The following is a 25,155-nucleotide window of genomic DNA, read 5'->3' as shown; positions in this document are numbered from 1 at the left end:
GATTTACACATTTCCTCAAACACGAGTCGTTGCGTGGGCGCATTAAACTGAGAAAATGTTTCAAACACTACACGCGAAGTGTATTTAACAGGATTACGAATCCATTTACGTGCCATTTTTACCAACGATTCACGTACGTTCCCTACCATCAGGAAGCTGGCTGCGCCTCTGGGCAACATCTGAAAGAGTCGAGCCGAGTATTGGCCCAAAAAGCGGAGAATAAAGAGTAGCAACAGCAGTCAGGAGACTGCTACGAACAGAAGGAGAAGAGGAAGAAGGTGCAGGCGCAGCGACAGTAGGAGTGGAGGCAGTAGAAGTAGACGCGGCACCAGGAGTAGCGGGAACGACAGACTGAGGAGGGACTTGGAGAGGCGCAGTAGGAAGAAAGGCCGGTAAAGGAGGATGAACGATCTGCGGCACAAGAGGATTCGGGAGAGCGGGAGGAACAGCGGGCTGACCAGCAGCCGCCAAAACAGCAGATTGAGGAAGAGGTAGAATCACAGGACCCACAGTATCGGGAGCATAGGGAGGTGGTGATTTCAACAAATAAGATAGTAGCGAATCCTCTATCGCTTCTTCTCCCGTCTTATCGGCATTAGACGGTAACACCGGATAACATTTATCCACCGCCATATGATGAAGTCGAGCACTAATTTCTTGCTCTTTCTCATCTCTGTCTCGCTGATACTGTTCTGCATTTCGCATCACCGTAATGACACCTTCTTTTTTATGTTTCTTACTCTGTTTGATTTCTTTCTGCTTGGCCTCTTTCCGCCATAACCGGAAGGAATCAAACATGGCCGGCCTAGCCTTCTTTTTAAACAGCTTAGCTTCCAAATTATCTAAGACGGCAGTTTCGAAACTACCATGTGATGGCCAACTAAGAACGCCATCATTTTTAGTGTAGCGGACCCAATATTCATTATATACGATAGGACCCACGCCATGGCGACTATAGAGCTCATAAATCGGAGTTCCAACCGGAGGTATCGGACACGAATCCTCCAGCCGGGAATCCATTCTGCAACATTTGAAAAACCCAAACAAATTACTACGGCCAGGCATCGTGCACACTAACCGAGTATACAAACTTCAAGGGCTATCGAATTATGATGTCCTCGCACAAAAAATGCAAGACCCTCGGTTTTTGGCAATTGCAATCGTCAAATAAAATCCAACAACTAAGAACCACAAATGCTATGGAACCATGCAAACAACAAAGGAACACTGGGAGCGACCCACAAATACTTAACTGAGAGAGCAATGGCGTCACCAGGAAGGCCCGTCTATCATCTCGCCGTACAAAGGACTACGCCAGGCGCCAAAACAGGTCGACAGTCAGGGCATCAGTCCATCGCAGCCGTCAGGAGGCGGGGATCTTCGCGGGAAAAGTCTTCGGGCCACTTATTTCGACAACTGGATCGATGAAGCGGGGTGCGCCTTCCCTCGGAGATTTCACACGAAGTTCCTCACGATCGTCGGGCTTTGGACCGGTACCGTTGATGTCGCCCCACGTTGGTCGCCCCACGTTGGGCGCCAACTGAAGGACTGGGTTATTCTAAGACCCAGCGGTGCCAGGGAACAACACCTGAAATCTTCGTGGGTTACCTGTTCTGGCGTACAAAACACAGAGACACGGGACACTTCCAGCGACTTCAGAGATCAGCGTTTATTTACTGCAGGGATACAGAGGTCACAAGAAGTACACAACGTGTAGGTTCTCGGAGACTGCTTCGATTTGCAAAAGTGGATCGCTCCTTTTATACACATTTTTGCCATTGCACAGTATGGCGAACAAAGGTTACAACTCAGTTCCCACAATAAACTTCAAAAGAGTCGTGCTCATGTTTCAGGAGGCCGGAACATAATTATAACGACATTGCCGGTTCCCAACTGTAAAAACATATCCTTTCTGCAATAAAGCACATTCCATCCTGACCGTAAACACATTAGAAAAAGGGACGAAAACAAATGCAAAGAAAGGACAAGGATGCACAACAGATTAGGAAAGAGTGTTGGGAGTAATAAAGGAAACTTGATAACGGGATCAAAGACCTCGTGTCCAATGTATGCATGACTGAAACAATAGACCGGCACGGCAAGATGAGCCTCGAGCGGGGCCATCTGCCTTCGCCGTATCATTTCCCTCATCGTAAAAAGTCACCCTCAAAGAAACACGTGTCCCTCGTGTAAGCTTGGGAATCCCAGGGTCACGAAGCGGACAAAGTCCGTTCGCTGGCTACTTGAGGGCAAGAAACAAAATGGATGCTGTATCTAAAATGGAACCCGAGGGTTCGGATGAACAAACCCAAAAATAGGATGAACCATACGTGGTTGCATAGCGAAACTGCGTAGACCCACTATACTCGTCATTTGCGGTTCGTAGACACCAAACTCATCCATATTCGTCACCACTCAAAACTGTTGTTCCGTCCCACACGGAACCTCAGCTCTACTGAAACCAGAACCTCAGTTCTGAGTTTGAATCCGAGAAGAGGCACAAAGAAGACCCCATCATCAACAAAGTGACTTTAGACTCCGTGTCAGCGCAAAGATAGGACACTTAAGTGCCCTGAAGAGACTATACACAGTAGCCATGTCTTCATTGTGTGTGCATGGCAAAATGTTGTTGCTCCCAGCAAGAGGGACTCCAGAGGATGACAGAAATCAAATCAGACTTCCTTGAATTGGTGATACCAGTCCCCTGCAAGCTGCAGGAAAATCGACATGCTGCATGACAAGAATTACAACAAGCTGGGCCTGTCAAGAGTGAGCCCAAAGAGAAGTGGTTTATTGCAAGCCCAGAATGGTAACTAAGGTTTCACCCAGTATCAAACCACTACTCCACTCCTGTCTTGTGTGCAGATTTAGATTCCGTATATAGGTTTCCCGATTTATGCCCTTATATAGGTACAATTCACATTGCCCTTATTTGGACATAGAAATATGGCCCTTATTTAGACATTGTCCATACAAACCAAATACAGGCATGGCCACCTACATCCATCCATCCACGTCACAACGAATTCTTGGAAAACCAGACGCTTAAGCCTTTAGGAATTTCCCTCAGCTTGAATTTTGATTTCTCCAAGAGCTCATTAAGTATGCATGAACATCTATTCCTCTGGGGTTCATTCATGAAGTTCCTCTGCCCGACTTTTACGTCAATACTGGCATTCCTAGACACCTTCAAGGTATATATATACCAGCACTTGCCCTGGCAAATTGTGGTTCCCGGAGGATTCGATCCAACCCAGACTATGCGGTTCGCCACGGAAAGTTCGGAAGGAGATCGAGTTCCAGCCTGATGCACTGACCTGACGCTGTCATCCTCATCGCAGAGAATCCAGCTCCAGTGCTCTCTGACTTCCCTTGCGGGGGGTTAGACTATTGAGTCCAGAAAAGAGATTCCAACCTCTCTCATTCTAAGGTGTGGAGCTGACTAGAACTTAGAGAAACTTTTGGCAACTCTTGGCTAAACTAAAATATAGCTAGCGATACTTTAGAAACAGCACCTACTTCAAACCTCGTACTGCACTTAGGTTAGGTACACTGGGGTAGAACAATTTAGAAGCATCAGATGAGTTTTACATTTTAACTTATGTTATTTATGTATGTATTTTGATTAATATATGTCATAGCTACAAACCATGCTATTGCAGTATTATTTTATCTTACTGCTAACCTCATACATATTGTAATTTACAGTCTGTCTTATGATTTTAGCAATTCATATCTCTTGCACGAGAAATAAGACTGTTCAATAAACCCTTTTATTGAAACTCCCGTCTCTCTATTTCTGTGCAACTCTGTAGAAACGAAGCATGCATGATTGACAGAGTGAAACTGTTATCTATTGTTTCCACGATTCTGAGACTGTTCCGATTCTAAAGGGAAACAAAGTTGTCATGTTTATGTGGTTGTCAGAGACTTATCCCTTCTTGTATATTCGAGAAGTTTCTAGTGACCTCTGAGTTAGCTGGCACAAACAAGTAATTAAGTTTAATATACTCGATAGAGACATACTGACCTTAGTCCTATGTCAAATCTATAGTGTATGTTATTCCAATGCACAGAGCCTATCAGGGATATAGGAACTACACTACAGTCTATCTCCAGCCAACGAAGCAAAGATGTAGTCTATTTGCTGCACCCAATGCTTGATGAGCAACTCTTTGAGTGACATCTCCAGTCCAAGAGCAACTCACAGCGACCAACGTCGTCAACAGCCCCACTGCTGTGTTCCTGGGTCCTAAAATTGGAGTTGTCGAGTGTGTGATAAAGCACCTTTGGTGCGACCTGCCCCGGTGATTGTTAGCTGCCAGCCACCTCTGCACCTGGAGCTGTATAGCAAGGTAGAAGAAATTCAGGTGTTATCCCCGTGGGTAAAGAGGAACTCCATCTCCATGTGTGGTTTTGTCAAGTGCTACAAGTTTGACAGCTCCCGCAGATCCTGTTCAGTACCAATGAAAGCCAAGTCACCTCAGCAGCCAGACTCCCCGGGCAAGGTAACGAAGTAACGGCTGTTGGAACTTGGTCTAGGTACCCACATGGCCTTATCCACGAGATGGTTTGTCTGAACTCACCCTGCAAGTGACCGAGTGTCATCTGTATTTTCCCCCATTTATTTCAGAGGGACCAGTTTGAAAGATTTACTGTATTTATTTTTAAACACTTCAAAAATCCACAACTCCAGTGGTATGTATGATGCAAAGTTCATTATGATGATATTTTTATTTAAAAGAGCTCTATTTTTTTAAATTAGTGACGGATTTCTTTTGAGTTGTCTCAATTACTTATGCAGTATAATGGTACTCTAAAATGCTTTACATGTTCTTCCAGTAATGCCTGACTGCTCTTTGTCACACTACCAGGAATGAGCTAAGGATTATTGTTGTTGAACCCAAGGATCATCTCTGTGTATTATGAGAATATTGACTGGTGAGGCCTCCCGGCATTACCACCTAATATTGCACCTTGCAACAGATTCCAATCGCCCTGCCCAGAATTTTGGGGTTCATTTATAGTTGGCATGCGCACTAGAGGAGCACAGTATTTAATAGAGTACAGTACCAGTTTATATGACCACTGACAGGCCTGGAAGTTCTGGTCTGCAGGAAGGCTAGAACGAATTGCCTGGGTGATTTGACTGACACAAACGAATGTAATTTGTGCATGTTCGCTCCTGTGTTTTCGCTAATTACAGCTTCCACTCGCTCGCACACCTCCAGATGCGTTAAGCACGCTCGATTTAACTATTTCACTGTGTCCCCCCCACCCCACGCATGTGCTTCCTGTATTCCGTGCAGGCTCGCGACGCTCAACACTTCTCCCCACCTTCACATCCCCTTTCCCGTCATCAGGCAAATCCTTTGTGGCACCAGCTCCTCCCCAGTAATAGTATCTGTCACTGGCTCTCTTGTGCAAGCCAAGTACCAATTACGCGTGGGCACATCGCCTCCCTCAGTCTGCGTATAGGCATTAAGGGAAAACACCCTCCGTCGTCTCACAGAGTCTCATACGCTCGTAGACGGGCAAAGAAACCGCCTGTCCGCCTACCTGTTCCCGTTCTAACAGTGTTAGTAGCCCCGCCGGTAGAGAAGCCGCCAAAGAAACACGTCATGAGGGGTCCGCGGCAGGCATCTGGTTGCTTCAAAAGGCTTATTTTGGTATCCAATTGCAAACATGGCAATCGGCTGAGCTAGGTTCGAATCATGACTTCACTGCTTTTCGAAATTATGTGACTGTGGCCAAATGACGTCACGTCTCATTGGATCTGTTCGAATATTCTCTTATAGAAGGCAGATTTCAAAAAAGTGTTATAATAATTGGCGTAAACAACGTTTCAGATAAGCATCTAAGTGCAAAGGACAGAGCACAAGCTCTTAACTCGCAGGTGCGGTGCGATAGGAGTACTTATTTATTCAAGCAGAGAAGACACATTTTGTGACAGTTGAAAGGATATGTTTACGCGGCGCCCTTTTCCTTGTTCGTGAGGCGTTTCAATCTGCCACTCTTGCTGGGATTCCCCTCATAAACATTTAATCGCGCTCTCACACCCACCCACGCTGTCTAGCGCTCCCAGTGTCTCGCAGGGGAGACCCCACCGCCAGCCCTTGTGTGCTTAACACATCCCCTGGCCCCCCGCATCTCGCGTGTGATGTCACATCCGCTGTCCAGCGACGACTAGTCTCCCACCACAGCCTTCCTCCCAGGTCTCTCTTCTCTCCGCTTCGTTTCTGGGTGAAAACTTTTGCCGAGGTGAGCGTGCACGCGCGGTTCAGGACCAGGGACAGCGCCCAGCCGCTCCTCCAGCCCTAGGATGCCAGCTCGGACGGGCTGCTGCTGCAGTGCCCAACCTGCCCTTTCTGTCAGTAGCCCCGGAGGCAGCAGAGAGTGAAGTTCCCAGCTCCCCGCGCCGAGGGAGGAGGATGGAGTGAATGAGGAACCGCTGGAGTGTAGTAGTACCAGACCGGCTTCAGTATGCAGGCGACCCCCAGAGCTTTCAGCCTCCTGCTGCTGCTGGCTGCCCTGGACCATTCACAGGTAGGCACGACAGCTCCGCCGCGCAACCATTTTTATTGCCTTGTGTGGCACGGAGTTAGCTTGCGGTTTCGATTAACCCTACCGCAATGCTAAAATAAAATAAATAAATAAACGCCTTGGTGAAGCGGACAGCCTGCCCCTAGAACACAACAACAGGCTCTGCAGAGACTGCGGCGCTTGGTCTGCTGTCAGTGTGTGGTCTTTTTTTTTTTTTATTAGATTGGCATGCAAATGTGGTTACATTACAGGGCGGACAGTGTGGCGACCGCTCTCTGCACAGCAATCCAAGGCTGGCTTTATTGCACAGACCTGTCAGACTCTGCTGATCGATGTCCCGGATGCAGGCTTCCAGCGGTCAGGCTGCAGGTGAGGCGGCCGCCTGCTGCGTACGTGTGGTGTACTTAGCACGGTACCGGGACTGAAAGGGTGGGCGAATTGTTTCCCCGTTTCAAAATCAATGAACAGCACCAACGTGTCACCGTAGGAGACCACGGCGATCAATCAGTTAAAGAAAGCGCGCCCCCCATGGGGCGCAGTTCACTGCCTAGATAGATGGGTTGAAGAATAACTCTGAATTATGCCAATTGGTCATTTAGACTGAAGCAGCACAAATACCCCTAGTGTGATTTTAGAGCCAGGGGTCTTCTAAACTCCACCACTAGTGCTGCTGGAGCCTGGGTAACAAATGAATACATGCTGTCTGTTGTGTGTCACTTTTATCAAGTGAAAAGTTTAAAAGCACTTACACTCAGTTCTTTGTGTGTGTTTCATTGATGAGCGACTCTAATTTCAATATTCAGATACAACAATTCACGAGGAGGAAAGGAGCAAGGCCCATAGATGTGCATCAGGGAGGAGAGGTTTACAATAACCCTGTCTGCCGCATTTGACTCCTTGTAGTCTTAGCATTAAAGTAAGAATGTGTTGTTTGACACTATTACATCATACATAGGCTATACAATTGTTGCTGGAAAGGCTGTTGAACGTAAATGTTAAAAACTTGCAGCTCACCCTCCCTGTATGCAAGAAATATATGAATGGGATTTTTCTCGTTCCTCTAGGAGCAGACATCATTTTGAAACACATATAATATGGATTTAGGCAATACCGTGCTGAACAGCTGAAGTGAAACATGCAAAAACCTTCTGTGCTCGTGTTGTTTTGCAGAAAGTGTCCAGATGTGCCATTTAGTGAGCTATATTGCTCAATATTTGACTGCAAACCGTTAGAAACAGCCATGGGATTATTATATGCTAACACGCATATCTCATCTGTCAGTTATCACATCCCTCTCTCATAAATATGTGCCAGTTATGCACACACACACACACACGTGATGTATATGCAGGGGCACCTAATTGATGGCAGCATTTGTATTACCATTGTTGAGGGTGGACATTAACCACGGGGGGTCGAAGCAGGAGTGGAGCATGTTTTCTTCCACCCCCAACAATGGTAAGACACATATCATATTTCTTTCAGCGTATCTGCATACATGGTCTATGTCATGTTACCTTACAGTGTGTAGAAGTTATCAAAGGTATTTAAACAGAACCAGGCCACAATGGGTTAAATCCAAAACTGTTATAATAAATCGTGATTTGACATTTGCACTCTAATAATGCACCATGGAATGTGCATTTGTTAGCATTCTGGTTTACTTGTTGCCAATAGCATATTTAATTGGGCACCATTTATTTAGTTGTTATACATACAAATGTACCAATGGGAATTTAGATGCAATCGACATCTGTTTCCCCCATGGTCAGTACTCTTTCCATATCAATGTATATATCTGATAATTCATTTTTTAGGCGGACCCCTTTGGAAAGTGTTATAATGCTGTCCTGGCGTAAGTCCTGGCGTAAGTCTGGCTGGCACGTCTGCTACCCTTCTAGTCCGCATGCCCCTAGTGTGTCTCTATGGCAAAAGCAGTCAATGGGATCTTGCCTTTCTTCATTGCTCTTTCTGAAAAACAGTCCTGGCCCAAGCTAAAGGAATGCCACAAACTGGCATTGCCAATTGAACGTGTGCCAACCTGCAGCTGCACACGAGTGAGGTGAATACGAGGGTGCTTGCTCTGCAGAGCTTGTGATTTCTGAAAGGGCGCTCTCTGATACTGTGCTGTGTTACGCCCACTTCACAGTATGTTTTTGGTCGTGATAGGAATGTCGGACTACAAATAATTGAGTTTATGGTCCGTCAGAATTCTCAAGCCGCCATTCACTCATGCAGGCCAGAGAGTAGTTGAGCAGTTTCGCTGGAGTAGCCGAAGCCACATCTGCTCTGTCTCAAAGAGCGCTCTCCGTATGGATGTCGAAAACCATGTAGTAAAGCATGTGCTCTTCTCGCTAGCGCGACCACCGTGACTGTAATCATGATAGAATCTAATGTAGACTCTTAAACGCCGCCATCAGCTGTACCGTTAGCTCCAACTACACGGATATGGCACAAAACATAATTCTCCACACTGTTGGGAGAGTGCTTTATCTCTAAAATATTTGACCTTTTTGTTAATTTCCGTATTTAAAATGTTCGGCGTCATTACAATAATTTCACACCCGTTAACATTCTGTATTTTTTCATAGTAGAAAATAGTTTGTGTCATTAGCAGTTACATTTGGAATATTGTTTCAGTGGCTCGAAGTCAACATAAATCCGTACGGCGTGTACACATTTCTGTACAAAAATCAAGTCTATTTGTCGCCATCCTGTGGTAAAAATGATGAATTGAAAATGAGTATTAATCTCATTCCACTGTCAACAACTGATTAATCTGGAATTATTACCTTCTTTATCTGTTCAGTATTCAATACTATATTGTATGACCATAGCATAGAAAAGCAGAAACATACGATTGTGTATTTATCGGTTGAATAACCTTTTTATTTATTACAAATTTAAAAAATGTTGAATTTCTTCTTTTTAAAAAAAACGCATTAGTTTTTATTTTTATTTTTTATTGATTTTTTTAGATTCATTTGGCTTTCTAAGTGCATTTTATTGGCACAGGCATGTTTGGCTATAAACAACGTGTGCAGCACTATAAATATGCATTTCTCATAAATATGAGGTTTAATGAACTTACCATTACAAACTTAAAAGAAGATAAACAAGACCCACCAAACGCCTATATCGACCCTCATGTATTCACAGGAGGCTACTTTCTGAACTTCCTGATAGCTGCTGCTAGGTGGCATTGCTGTGCTGTGTAACTAGGGAAACAAGGAAAGCTTTCTCGGATCCCGCCAAAAAAACACAGACACACTGTCTACGCTAATATGTTTTTAATAAGCCAGGTTTGCGCAACTTGATATATTATCGTCACACACTGCAGCCCACATAGCAGCCAGGCAAACAAATCAAGAGGCAATCGCACTGCACCGTGAATTTATGAGTTTAACTAAACGAAGCACCTATTACAAACCTATGCATGTGAAGACAAATATACACAGAGGGTGGACGATTGAACGTTTTCTGGTCTTTTTGGCTGGGAATATGTACACATTTTAGACATATCAACAAACAAGCTTTTTCGTGTGAAGAAAAAGGTAAAAATAAAAACAAAACCAATAACCCACAGAGCCGCCTATTTGATCTCTACTTTATTCGATAATTATCAGGGTGACTCACGAACAAGGAAAAGTTGGAACCCACAAGAACGGAGGCTCTAGAGGGCAAAGCAAGGTAGACGAGCAATCAGTCCAGAGGTGGAGAATTCACAGGAGTCAGCAGGCCTATCCCCAGGAGAATTGGAAATTTAGCAGGTATAAGGCCAAAGAACAATAGTGAACGGTGGGTAGAAGTAGCAGGTACAATACTCAGTTTAATCTGGTTTCTGATATCCTGCAGTAAGTACCCTTTCGATTCTTTGTGCATTTTCTGCCTCTCTGGGCCTCTTCACCGCAGCCTAGCTTGAATCTTCAGGTGCAGCTGACAGAAGATACGTCTGGGCACGCCCACTCCACGTAGGATACACAAACGTAGAACACAACATTTGGAGATGGCAACTTCATTTAGGCAGAATCAACATAGATTAAAGTATGGTGCACGTGGTTGGTCTAATGCTTCCAAATTGCTGGGAATACCTGACAACTATTATCCTCAACACCATGATTCTTATAGGGTGGTACACAAGCCCACCTGGCACACCCGAGCGCTAATCGTAGTCCAGGACACTACAGATCTTAACAGGAGGCATAATCGATTTCCTGAAAAATAGAATGATGTTCATCTCTTGCATTGTCTCAGAAAACAAAATATACCGTTTGTTTGCAGAACATTTACCCCCGCTCTGTTCAGGTACATTCTAGGTGGCTGTAGTAGGTGTTTCATAAAAGTCAACATTTGGAGGTGTATTCTAGACTGGCAGAATGGTTTACGGATGATGGTGAGATGTCTATTATTATACACCTTGGGTACCGCATCAGTTATTCCATGGCTTCTCTGTTCCACAATAGAAGGGAAGTGACCTCTACATCCTGGCAGTCTAGTCCACAAGGAGCTGTCTGAGTAGAGCTGCTGGCTTACACCCACTTTACCAATGACTACAGACAATCCAGATGCGTTTCTGCCTCGTTGGTCAGACTTAACTAAAGCCTTTATGCACAGCCAGCTAGGGCTCGAACACTGAAACATGCCTCTCCACTTAGTGAGACGTCCTGGCAAATAAAACAAGTAATGGCTGAGGACATTTCCTCTGTCTGTGTATATTGTGTGTTGAGTGCATAAACCGTGTCAGACAGCTAAAGCTGTCTGTAGCCAGACATAAAGCATGACAAACAGAAACCGCTGATATTTTTCAACCGTGTTAGTTGTTTTCCTCAAGATTTATCTTTTGACTATAGGCACGTTTTAAAATATGCTTTTTATTTCCATAGCCTTGGGTGTTCAATAGAGACAGAAGTCTGATTTCTGCCTTACACAAGTGAGTCCCAGCTGTGGAGAGAAAGACAGGCCATTCATTTTCCATGGCATTTCTAACTTACCAGAAATGTAATGCAGGATTTTCAGAAATTCAATATATCTATGCAACCTCATTCTTGTTCAGTATACATTCTGTCATCTGCAGAAAATGGTGCTGCGGTATTTTGTAAATGCTTCTGAATGATTCAGCATCCATGTTTATTTTTTTTTCTATCAAATGTCAGAATAAGTACAGTATGGACTCTATAGTTTCTTCAGACGACGTGCTACACTTAGACTAAAACGCCCTTTACACTGGTTGTCAGCATTTCACTTGCAGAATATACCCTGCATCCTGCGTGATTCAAATTATGCATTTCTACTTGGTTTATTAGTAAAGACAAATGCTAACTGTTTATATTTTATGGATATTTTTAAGAGCACAGCATTTAATAGTGTCTAATTTGGCCTCCACTCAGATAGACTCCCACCTGCTGTATACTCATCCTTTAATCACAATAATGCGGATTATCTAAAATTCAATTTCAAACATAGTTTCTCTTCAAGTCAGGCGTGTTTTGGATTAACAACAAAGGATGCTATGGATTAATGAGAACTGTTAGGGCCTTATTAAACCATTGGCTGGTGGCCTGGTATTTCTTCGGGTCCTTTGAGGGCTGTCCTCTGGTTCCCCGGTAGAGTGCCACCTGCCTTATTTAGAGATCCCCGCTAGCCTGGTGAGGAACTCTCTGTTGTAAAGGAAGTTGCCGGATGTAAGTCTGGCATGAGGCCACCATGTTTAAAATGCCCCTTTAGCCAATTTTGTTTGTTTAGATAAATCAAACTCCCAAAGAAGGATTCTGTTTTCTCCGAGCAAAAAGTAAATGGTCTCATAGCACAGAAGTACTTTCCATGTGTATGTGTGCACGTGCCATCTAACATTTCCTCTGCGCAGGAAAATGAGTGAAAATAATCCTCTCTAAACAGGGTTTGTTAACTGTCACTGTGACTCAGCTATATTGAGCAGATGTTCTGCTGAGTTAGGAGTTGCCATAGTTCAAGCCAGTAGAGGCTCTGCTTATAGTAAGTCTTGTTTCATCATCGAGGCTGCCGTCCACAAGAGGTTTGCAATACGAGGGCCTGGGTTGGGATGCATCGTGCAGTGGTGGGTCTGATGTGGCTGTGGGCTATGCAATCAATCAGTGTTCTTGTACTGTAAGAATCCTCACAGCAGAGGCGATGCACTGGTTCTGCTCGGGTTTGCGCCGCACAGCAGAGGTGAAGCATCAGTTCTGCTGGATCCACAGATGGGCTGGCAGAGCACCTTTGGGCCCATTTCCAAGGGTCCAGGACTGGCACCACTTGGCTGGATATGATCCACAGTTTCAGAGTCCAGGTGCTGGGCATAAGTGACTAGCCCTTGGAGTCACTCTAGTAGTACTGAGTGCAGGTAACAGCCTCAGTCCTTCTCACTCAGGCAGGAGGGCAGCAGGCCAGTACAACAAGTAACAGTCTTTAAAGGCAGCAACCCAGCAGAATGGCAGCCCTTTCAGCAGCACAGCAGGCCTTTTTCTTAGCACACGTCCAAAAGTGTACTGAAGAGTTGTTGTCTGAGGTTCAATATTTACACCTGATGCCTCCTTTGAAGGGGAAGAAGATCTTAGAGGTTTCCCTTTGAAGTGCACTCATTTCCTGCCTTCCCTTACCTGGCTCTAGACTGATTACAGAGGGTAGGCAATCCTTTGTGTGAAGGCTGGACACAGCCTATTCAAGTGTAAGTGGAGCTGTGCCTAACTCTGCCCTCCGATGCTTCAAGTGGTGGCTCATCCAGGCCCACTTAAGCTCTCTATTCTGTTTGGATAGCGCCTTCAGGTAGTGGGTGCTACCAGGATTCACACACAATTAGACAGGACCCAATCATTGGTATGGCTTGTACCTATCAGGTGATTTCACCTAGGGACCACCTGGTGTAAGATAAGTATTCCAAGAATATGATAGGTTTGTGCCCAAGGTAAGTATATAAAATCCTAGGGTAATGAAATCCCAAATTCTGGATTGGTGTTTTGGATATGGGAAGTTGAATACCGTGTTCATATAGTATTTTCATCTTTATTGAAATGCAAGTGAACACAAATAACTGCAGTAACGTGTTTCGCCCAAATTGCCAGCTGGCTAAGGGCTTTTTCAAGGCAAGCTATGACAGCCTCTGAATGTACAGTTAAGAGTCGTAACAGCATTCATTAGGTATCTGAGACATCCCAGAGCGAGATTCATAGAGAAATCTCGGTGGTCCCGTCGTGTCTATTCTGTTTGGCTGTCTAGGAGGGATGCACAAAGACCACCTGTCAACTGCGCCCAGTCATGTGACCCAGAGACGGGCTGCAAGCACCTAATTGTTAAAGCAGGGAAATGCCAACTTTCTAAAAGTGGCATTTTCAAAGTTTCAAACAAAACTCCGACTTCACCATTAAAAATAGTTTTTTATTACAGTTCCCAAGACACCAAAAATGAACTGTTTACATGTTCCCATTGGAAGTTACAGCTCATTCCATGTAATGAGGTAGCTCCAATGTAATCCTATGGGAGAGTTACGCCTTTACTAATGAAAAACAAATTTGAGAGTTTTTCACTAGCAGGACATATAAAACTTAAAAATACATGTCTCGCTTTTTAAATACATTTCACCCTGTGGGCTGTTTAGGGCCTACCCTAAGGGTGAATTATATGTATTAAAAAGGCAGGTTTGAGCCTGGCAAAAGGTTTATTTTTCCAGGTAGAAATGGTCGTTCATAACTTCCCACGCAGGCTGGAATGGCACTCCTGAGATAGGTTTACAAGGCTACTTGATTGGGCGGCACAACAATTGTTCCAGGCCCACAAGTCGCTGTTAATTTACAAGGTCTGGGTATACATAGTACCAATATACTAGGAACTTATAGGTACATTAAAAATGCCAATTGGGGATAAGCCAATGTTACCATGGTTTATGGAGTGACCAGTAGTGAGTAAGGCAAAAAGTTTGGAGGAGGACCAGTCTCTGTCTCACTCCACTCATTCTCAGCCCCTTTATATTGGTGGAATGCTAGAGCTGTTTACAAAACCCATTGTTAAGCAACATTTGAGGCTGTGTAATGTAGTCAATTGCTGAATTTCTTTTTTAGTCTTGCTAGAGATAGAATGATGTATTGACCTTTGCCTCACCCTTTAGGTCAAATGAGGGGTTTAGTGGTGTATTATCAATCTTTTATGCAGTTGTCATTCTTAACATTGCAATTTATTACTATCAACAGTTTTGGCATTTTTCATGGTGTGGATTCAGATATCGCCATGGGGGGACTTTACTTTTAGATTTGTGGGACGCACCCCAAAGACTTTCCGATGGTGAACCCAATAGTCCAGAGTACACGGGGGCGCATCTATGGTGGTACAGATAGGATGTAACATTTGCATACAATCATCCTCCAAAGAGTGGCCGAGGGATTTGAGCACAGCCAATATTCTAATGCACTTGCCTTCGATAATACTAGGTTTAGTAAGATGCTTTTGAATTTAAAATCTCGGTGCTTACCTGGAATTTTTACTTTCGTTTTCTTGTACATACATTTCAAGCGTACAAATAACCCATTGTACTATGGTATATAATTGTCTGAATTTTGTGCGTGCATGGGAGTTTAAGAAGTATCGTCAGGTCAGTACACTATGGTGCTGTGTGGCTCCGTGTGTTCAATTCAAATGTATAATTTGTGTGGAAAAACAATTCTCTTAAAATACTTCAATAGAAATAATTGAAAAGAAACTAACATGCTGTTAAATAAAATTATGTCAAGCACATGTTTTGGTGTCAGAAATGAAATGCTCTATTTGACTTTTTTCCTGCCAGTTTAATGTTAACACGGTCAACTAGAAATTCTGTTTCTTTCTTTTAAGCTTTTGCTTGGACAATAAAATGTTCCTTTAAGATTTAATCTCAAAGGAATACAAAAATACAGTGCGCAAATATTCCAAACTTCTTTTCACCCACGGTTTCAAAATCAAAGAGTACTGAGAACTACTACCTGAGTAATACCATTCTTCGGTGCGCAACATTGTTACTTTTAATTGGCTGTGCAGCGCTATATTTTATTTTTATGCTTCAAGTTACACACTAGAATGAAATATTTCTCTGAAAGTCCATTTCACTTCATTCTCGTGAACTTTAGCGCAGACAAAGAAATGTCTTGTCAAATAAAAGTATCGGCTCTTTAAAACGTTATGGGATCGTTTTAGTGTCTGAAGAGGGATGCTCCAAAACCCTGGTCCCATATGGTTTGTTTGAGACTAAGTGACATTTTATGTTGTCCAAGCTAAAAATGTTTTATTCCACGGTATGCTGCAATATAGATGAATAGCGCACTCTGTCAGAACCATTTTAGGAATTCCAAGCACTACTAGCTTGCTTGGGTTGATCCAATAAGTCATCAGAGTTTGTGATCTTGTTAAGTTATTGACTGTCTTTCATGTACTTATGGTGGAAAAACGTGTTACTGATTGCACTGAAAGTAAAACTCCATGCAGTACTTTCTTTTTGGAAAAAATGTCTGTAGCATAAAACATTATGTTCTGAGGTAGTACGGAAGGAGAATCTCGGATCCACCTACTCCTCTACCTCAGGCACATTATGTTGTCTTCTCAAAAACGTTATCAATTCCTTGATGACCTGTCAGGGCCGGCTTTAGTGCTGGTGGCGCCCTGTGCGACAATGTTTGTTGGCGCGCCCCCCAATGACCACCTCCACCACGGATTCTCTCACTAGCACCCTTTAACAGTGACCAAGTCACCATAACCACACTCTCTCAGATGCATTGAATTAGTTATATAGTGGTACTCATACCAGTGTAGGGTGTCCGAGCACTTTGCATCACACACACATTACACAAAGACAATCAATCATACGTGTGTAAATCAGTGTATGGGAAATGTTACTTAAGCCAAAGGACTGAAAGTGTAGGAGTCACATGTCATCCATACTGGTAGGCAGTATAGTTTAAGAGTGCTTGGTGTGGAGAAGCGCACACACAGAGTCGGAAAAGAAACAGCATAGTTGGGAGTTTTCTTTAATAATAAGAATCGATTTCTAGCCAAATTAACCCTTTTTGCAGCATTAATCAATGTTCTAATAATGTATACTTTGCAGTGTGTATGCAGTTCTGGGATGAAAGTTAATAGCTCGCTGTTCTATATTAGGACTTTAAGTTATAAATTGCAAGTAACAAAAGGATGTCTCTTTTGAAAGCAGTAATCTGCTGATCTGTTTACATCATATGCACTCTGTAATCTACTTGATACAAGTTATTTGCAGCAGGCATATTAACCCCCTGCACTAACTTCACCTAAGTCAAAACCTCAACTATACAAAATGCTGATCTCTCTCCAGGAAGATAATTAATCACACAAGTTTTCTTGACATTTATGTGAGGCCTGGTAATTGCTGGCGGAAAGAAACACTGCAGCAGGTGCTTAAAAAGCTTAATAAACATTCAAACAGGGCGCCCCCAGGAAGCCAGCACCTATTGCAGTGGCACCGGTCGCACCGCCCTAAAGCCGGCCCTGTGACCTGTGTAGTTATATCTAATAGGGAAGGGCAATTACACAGTGTGTTAGTTTTCCAACAACATGGTTTCCTGGAGCATGATACTGTAAATACATAGGGCCTCATCTACACGTCCCCTAGGGGCACTTTTGCACTGCCTGAGCATCACTTTTTTGAAACTCTGGCGAAATGTGCCACAGCATATCTACAAGGCCATTCAAAGCAACTTTGCATGGCTTTTTGTGGCCTTGTAAATATGTGTCGTTTCATGCAGAACACTGCGTGAAAGGGGCGTTCCATGGGTTTTGCTGTGGATGTTCCCACTAAACGCCCATGGAATATGAAGCATTCCCAGATGTGTGAGGAATCGTAAACCAGGGAATGAGTTGAATTGTAACGTAACCCCTGGGGTGGCGCTAGCAATGCACAACCAGGAGGAATATCCTTATTTCTCCTCTTTTTTTCCTCTTTCTATGTCTGCTTAATTCTGCAATCACATAGAAAGAGGAAAACACCTCTTGTGAATGTTTTTGTGATGGAAGAAAAACAATCACCCCTACAATGTAGACACCGTTGCACCATGGCTCAAGGGTGCCTGTGTGGAGCCACGGCAGTCCATTGTGTGCCAGCACAGGGAAAAACGTACAGGAATGCACCCTATCTCACAGCTACCACACATTCCTGCACTTTTCTTTTGGGCGCGGGGCAACACAGCAAGATTCCTTGTGGTGCTCCCCTATGCCAAAACCTTGTAAATGAGGCCCATAGTTCTGTATATATGCCAACCTATATGTTGCAGACTGTTCTTTGTTATAAAACCTTTTCAAAATCAGGGTAAGACGACAAGATAAGATTTTCTCAATGGGTGGTTCTGAGGAGTGCAACCATGCCCCAGTCACTTTCTGGTATCCTTCGTTGTTCTGAGACTGGCTCTTTCTTTTCACATTCCTTGCCACATGAGGGTAAGTCTTCAAGTGAGTCCTCAGCTGCAAGACACCTAAAAATATTGCTCCTAACCCGCACAGTGTAAAGAAAGATTTAGTTTTGTTTTAAACATTGGGCGTTGTCTATTTTCATCTTCATGCTCTTGCCATGCCTCCTCCTCATGTGCACCCATGCCCTTCTGTCAGACACCAGTGCCCGTAATATGCAAACAGCACATTTTCATTGTTTGCGCTGGGTGCCCCTTTTAAAAAGTGCACCCATCGAAAACAATGAAAATGTACCACATTATGGTGAATGCGCTGCCCCCCCCCAGGGCAGCCACAAACTTGCACTGTTCCAAGGCAGCGTATACCTGTGAAAAACGGAGCAGCTGCTTTGAAGCTGCTATGTATTTTCACAGTGCAGGCGGCAATCCACCAGCACTTTCAAAAGGGGTTACAGCTCCCCTTGCAGGTTGGTGCAGTGAGTGACTGCATTTTCCTACAAGGGGATGTTTGGGAGGTGCAAGGGACTCCCTTCCCCTTCTTCAGAGGGCTGCAGTCAGGGTGCGGACTGACGTTGCGCCACCTTTTGGTGACACACTGTTAGTGTACCTCCTGAGAGCTTCTTTCCCTCTGCAACCTCTTCTGTAATATGGCGCTGGCACAAAGGCAAAGTGATTCCACCATTTGCATGGGGCCACGCCCCCATGTAAATGATAGGAATGCCCTCTGAAGATAGCGCTGGTGCTTTATATGCATCAGCACAATCAGTATTACAGAAGCGTCCTCTTCTGTAATACCAAAGTGCCCCGGGGCAGCTCAAAATAAGCTCAAACATCCGGGGCACTTCTATAACATAACCTAGTATGTGTCAACAAACACACCCACCTCTGTAAGATGTGAGCTTCTGATCCACAGGAGCGACGAGAATGTCCTCACACTTCCTAAACCTATCCACAGAAGAGTGAATTAACAACACCCTCACTGCAGAAAGACAAAGGGAGATGTGGGGACCTAAAATGGGGAAGGATAAGCTTCAAGTCCCCCAGCTGGTTTCCTTCAAGGGAGGGAGTAAGGAAGAACCTAAGGGAGACAAAGAGGATATTATTAAAACCAACCTTCCTTCTCACTCCGTCAACTACTCTCGCACTGTCATACGGTTATTTTACTGTAATTCTCTTTTGTCTTACCAGCTGGACATCTCAAAGGGCTTTCAAATGAATAACTTGAATGCAGCAGGGTAGTGTTTCCATACAAGAGGTGACTTATGCCTGGCACAACGCAATGGCCCTCCTCGAGGAATAGAAGGCGGCTTAACTCCTAAATGGGGGAATGCAATTCTAAATGGGGAGGGGAAAGAAAGAGGAGAACCCTTCTATGAAGAGGACCAACACCACAATGAACTATGTAGCCCCAATGCCTATAGTAAAGACAATATTCGTGGCACAATGTTTCTAGAGATGCCGCTTGCACAATATGCCCAGGGGTAGAAGGTTGTAGTCTCAAACCCTCCAGCGCACACCGCGCGTGTTAAAATGCCAGAGGCATAAACAATCAGCTATAAATGAATTGTCGCTATCCCCAACGCGCACCGTGCGTGTCAAATACAATTTCCAAAGTAAATGAAGGGACACTACTCGCAAGAACCATACGCGCACCGCGCGTCACCGAGCAGTTCTCTTTCAAATAAATAAACACACGTACTCGTGTCAATATCAGTCCGGCAAACGAAATCCCCGGGATTCTATGATGGCGACGGGGAGGGGGTACCAAGCCTGCCGCAGACTCTACGAATTCCCCAGGGCACAAAAAGGAGGGAAAGGAAGTGGGAAACCCGGGAAAGGTAGCGGGCACTGGGGAGAAGCTACCTACTACAACAGCGGCAACAGCGGCAGTAATAGTGCTTACCGCGCGGTTGCGGGAAGAAACAGTAGTGAGTTCGAAAGTGGAGCAATCCTCTCGCTAGGCAACTCGAACAAACACCACCCGTGACCTTCTACAGGGAAACACTAAGAAAGAAAGTCGAGGGTAATCAGGAACAAAGAGGGAGTAGACCAGCCAGGTAACAGGATCCGAGGAACTGAAAGCCAAGCACTGGCTTCTTGGCAACGCCCCGTATTTAAAGGAGGGAGTGTATCCAAAGTCCGCCTCCATAGTCCTCGAGCAGGGAGCGTCTGCAAAGAGCATGTCATCGTGTATTAAACTTTATCGTTCCCACACAGCCTAGAGGTCAGACAAGAGGCCCGATGTGTAACAGTATGCTTGTTTCCGGTCCAGGGAGGACCTGGCTTGGCAGTTCGGGCTGGACTGTTCCCATGAGGCACAGGATCAAGGCTGATTTTCATATGGCCAGGTCTAAACTGGGGTGGCATGGTGAGCAAAAAAATGATGGATTTAACCCAGATCTCTTGACTGGGGGTGAATGTTTTGATTTGTTCTGCATTCCTCCATCAATTGTGTGTCTTTAAGTGTGCCAGGCATGCCCAGACGTGGGTCCTGGGCTCACTGTGCCACTGGAATCAAGCTATCCTGGCTGAAGAAGGGTGAAACACTGAAACCGGTCCTAGGATGCTTGTTTCCAGTCCAGGGAGGACCTGGCTTGGCAGTTCGGGCTGGACTGTTCCCATGAGGCACAGGATCAAGGCTGATTTGCATATGGTCAGGTCTAAACTGGGGTGGCATGGTGAGCAAAAGAATGATGGATTTAACCCAGATCTCTTGACTGGGGTTGAATGTTTTGATTTGTTCTGCATTCCGTCCATCAATTGTGTGTCTTTTACTTCTATAACATGGGCCAGAATGTTATGAAATCACAGCAGCCAAGAGTAGCAGCAGAACTGATCGGGATTGAGATTGTAAGGCTGCATTACTGAATTGTGATCTTACCACTGTGTTGGGTCATCTTCATCATTATTAAGTTCTTATCTCTCGAGGATACCCTAAACCAAGAGGGTGTCTACAAAAGGGTGTCTACTGTCTGCTAATCCACAACAAGCCACAAGAAACACCCTACTTTATATGGAAAACAAAAGCACATCAGGAACAGTGTCAGTTGATAGAATGTCATCACAGAAAGAATGGGACTGCCAGGACAACACATTCTGTTCTACAAATATTACTGGAAGTCACACATGGCTCCCTGGCAGATCCTAGTGACAGTGACTTCCCCTGATTATCAGCTCAGAAAGCTACCACCACCTCGTGGACTAATGTAGGACACCCAAAACAATTATTCAGCAGTCCTAAAAACTGCAAGATGTGCATCTCGATCTAACCAGTAATGGATGCTTTCCCCCCCTTTTCTGTCATAAACATCATCATTTGTGGTGAAAAGTCGTGGGTGGATGTGGGTATGGTCAAATACATCAGAAAAGCTCATCTTACATCAACAATGTCTATCAGGCAATCAAGTTACGCCAGTCGACCTCTGCAAAAGAAATTAGATCAGGAAATACAGGTTAAACCAAGAACATAATTTAAGGTGGAATCCCAGATTAGGTCATAAAACCACTCACTCTGAGAGAATTTGAGACCCCTATGTCCCAAAGCTACCTCAGAAGGGTGAAGGTAGTAGAAAATAACTATTAGAATTAGTTTGATCAAAACCAAATGGTCATGGGTTCCAAAGTCTCAGAAATACTACTAAGAGGATCCAGAAAGCCTAGAGTCGATCCCAGAGAGGCAATGGAGAAGGATCCTCTTGTTTACACTGTTCAAACCTGAAAAGCAGATGTTCAGCCATGATTTCAATATATGATACTGTACCATGAGGTTCCCAAACTTCTCTCATAGCTGCCAAGTGTACACTGAGGGTGGTAACTGAGAGGCTCTTTCGGAAACTCCAGAACAAATAAAAGGTCGCAGGAACTGGTGTGCTGCCACTCAAGTATGTGCCACTGAAAAAAATGCATGTATATATTTATGTATATGGTAGTTCTTTAGTGTGAAACTAGCCAAAAGGCAGCAGAGCACTGTACATGGTTAAAGACAAACATAAAGTCAACAAGTCGGAGGAGAGAAAACTGGGCTGTGGACAGGTAATGCATTGTGATATAGTGGAAAGAGGTGAGACTTCAACACTTTCCGAAATTGCGGCAGCGTTGTTGCAGTCCCGATGGTTACAAGCATGTTGTGACAGGACCTATGTGCATGGATGGAGAGGCCTGCTGTCTTGCTTTTTATTGTTCTTCAGTCTGATAGTGTTCTAGCTGTGGGTGATCTTATCTGCAAGTGATAGTTTTGTCAATGATGCATCTGGTTTTGAAAATGACGTGAGCCAGCAGGGTAGACAAAGGAGTTACATCAGGATGTGGGTAATATGAACATATGTATTTAGGTCTTGGATGAGACATGCTGCAGTGTGTAGGACACCCCTAAGGGGTGGCAGTTTGGAGTCTGAGAGTCCATTGAGTAGGAGATTACCACCATCCAGATGTTATGTTATTTTATGCAGATTTGTAGAGCACACCATCACCCATGGAGGTTTCTTGGCACCGAGCAGGTGTGAGTCCTGGCACACCTAGGACCTAGTAGTACCACTCAAAAAGCCAGATCTTCAGCTTCATGTGGAATCTAAAAAGTAAGGAGGAGGCTCTTATGTTTTGCAGTAGGTGGCTTCATGCTTTGGGGACAATGTCAGAGATGGGCCCTCTGCCAGATCCAGCTTTTCCCTATGAGTGGGATTTGTGTAAGTAGTAGTCTGGACACGTGGAAGTGTTTGGAAGGATTGTGAAAGCAGATGTGATTGTTGAGGTATGCTGGGCTATTGCCATGTAGTGCCTTGAAAGTTTGGCTGATGAGTTTCAATTATACTTGCTTGTGAATGGGGAGGCAGTGAAATTGGTTTGGGTGTTGTGTGCTGTAAGTGCAGCATGGGAGGTTGAGAGTAATTCTGGCCACCGAGTTCTGAATGGTCTGCAGTCTTCTGGTGAGTTTTTTGTTGATACTGGCATAGAGGGTGTTGCCATAGTCCAGCTTACTTATGACCAGGGTGTGTGTGACAGTTTTCCAGGTTCTGATTGGGAGCTAGCTGAAAATATTCCTCAACATCTTCAGGGTATGGAAACATGAGGCAGTGATAGCATTGACTTGGGTAGTCATGTCGAATTTGCTGTTGATGATGATCTCAAGGTTGTTGGATTTGGGAGTCAGTCTTAGCTCTGTTGCCATGAGGTGGAATCCCACAGTGATGTGCTCTTTCTGAAGATAACAATTTTGAGATGCAAGAGTATGAGGCTTGAACAGCAGTCCTTTTCTGGAAGAAAGAGTTTGACTTTCCTTAGAATAGCAAGCTGGTCCCAGGTGGTCTTTTCTTTCTATTTTTAGCAATGTGTTCCTTGAGTGTGAGGTTAATAACCAGGGTGACAGCAAGTAACTTAGCTTTCAGTGAAAGTTGGGGTTTAAAGTTTTCGAGGTTCATGTCATTGAGCCAGTTTTGTACTATATCTTGTTTGTTGCTCTTGGGAAATAACAGGAAGTATGGATTCGTTGGCCTGAGCTTGAGATAGGCACTATAAATCCAGGTCTGTAAGATGTACAAGCAGTGCATGCAGGAATTGGATATCTGAAGCTGAGGAGACTTTTAATCAGAGTTGTGTATCATAGGCATGAATCTTGATACAGTTATCTGTGAGTATAGCACCACGTCACTCCATGTAATGGTTAAAGATGACAGAATACAGTATGTAACCCGGGGGGCGGGGGGGGGAGGGACATAACATGTGATAGGAATCTTTTGTGACTTGGCTGTTTTCATGTGAAAATGCTGGTGATGGTTGTAAAGGTAGCAGGAGAACGAGTGAAGGTCTTTGCCATAGAATATCATTCATGACACCACAGCTGTTGTAGGCGTGTAGTTTAAATTCAATGCTCTCTACTTCACATGCTAAATGATGCTGATGGGTTCTAGCAAGATGGAGATCTTGAAGTGTATCGATAAGTGGTATGATCTCCCTCAGCTGAGCCTGAACATCCTGCCAATGAACATTCACTTTTTCATGAGGATTTTCTGGAGATAATATCCTGGACTGTAGCTTCTGTCTCCTGTGCTTAGGAACATCCTAAGGGAGGAATTGGAGTTCTCTTTGCCAGAATATGTTGGTGACCTTGATGCATTCTTTGGCACCTACTATCTTGTAGATCCAGATAGAATGCTGAATAATAAGTTAATTTGTTTTCTTTTTTAGTTGTGAATGGAAAGACATTGATTAGTCTTGCTTCCCTCATTTTCTAACTTGCAAATATCCTGTGACGAAACCTTACACCAACACATCCCATCAACAAACATGCCTATATCATGTTCCCATTACAAAAAATGGTGTTACCCAAAAGGGCAAGGACCTGGGTACAATTTGATACAAAAAACAATGATCCTAGACCTAAAGTTTCAAAACAATTGGTATGTATCCAATCCACAGTCTAAACTTCCATAAATCATTTTTGAGCACAAGACATAATTCGGCTCACAGTATTCAATACGGTAATTTCAATTGAAAAGAGAGAGAGAGAGTGCAACAACCAAATCACTTATGCCAAAAGATTTAATAATATATCACGAACAGTTAAACATTCACTGTTAGATCAAAGAGAAAAGGGGGGAAGGTTGCTCCTTGAGAACGTGCAAGAAAAGGTGCCTAGGTGTTTGTGGGGTGAGGGTAAGGTTAAAGATAGTGTAGGTTGAGGAGAAATTAGAACATTTCAGTGGTTAACTGGTTATACATCCCAGTTTTTGTGGGCCTGGCCACGCACATTCATAAAAAGAAACTTTTTGGTATAATTTGTAAACAGCTAAGTTTGTGTTAGCACGATGGAATATGACTCCTGTTCCAGGCCTTATTGGGGGGCATCGACGTTTCGACCCGTCTTAGGGACTCCAAGGGTAATTTAGGCCTCGGCCATGTGGGTCTTCTTCAGGACTGTAGGGGGGAGCAACTAAGGCAGGTACAATGGATAAGTCATATACCTACAGGATAAGGGAGAGGCTGGCTTAAGAAGTTGCACCATCTAGGAAAATATGGTATGGGTACATTCGGTTTCAGGCTTACCCACACAGTAAGGCTGGGGTGTGGATTCCTCCAGGGGGTAATGTGGTTAAACAAGGCACAATGTGCATGCTCTGTAGGGATGAAAAAGGGAAAGCTATTTTGAGAACTTGCGATTTCCGGAATCAACAAGAAGAATGTTAGCTGAGAGCGGTTCAAAAATTACCTT

General features: G+C 44.2%; 1 protein-coding gene across 1 annotated transcript in view; it reads left to right on the top strand.

Moving 5' to 3' along the window:
- The first annotated feature begins 5,844 nt into the window (after positions 1-5,844).
- The window catches only part of LOC146834522 (noelin-3), a 607,486-nt gene continuing 588,175 nt past the window's right edge, over positions 5,845-25,155 (top strand). The window contains exon 1 of the mRNA XM_085601914.1: positions 5,845-6,546. Coding sequence (XP_085458040.1) covers positions 6,484-6,546 — 63 coding nt within the window. The 5' untranslated portion in view covers positions 5,845-6,483. The remainder of the gene's footprint in view (positions 6,547-25,155) is intronic.

The sequence above is a fragment of the Triturus cristatus genome, chromosome 4_2, assembly GCF_964204655.1.
Source record: "Triturus cristatus chromosome 4_2, aTriCri1.1, whole genome shotgun sequence".
In the NCBI taxonomy this organism is placed as follows: Eukaryota; Metazoa; Chordata; class Amphibia; order Caudata; family Salamandridae; genus Triturus; species Triturus cristatus.
This window is presented reverse-complemented; position numbering and strand designations above follow the sequence as displayed.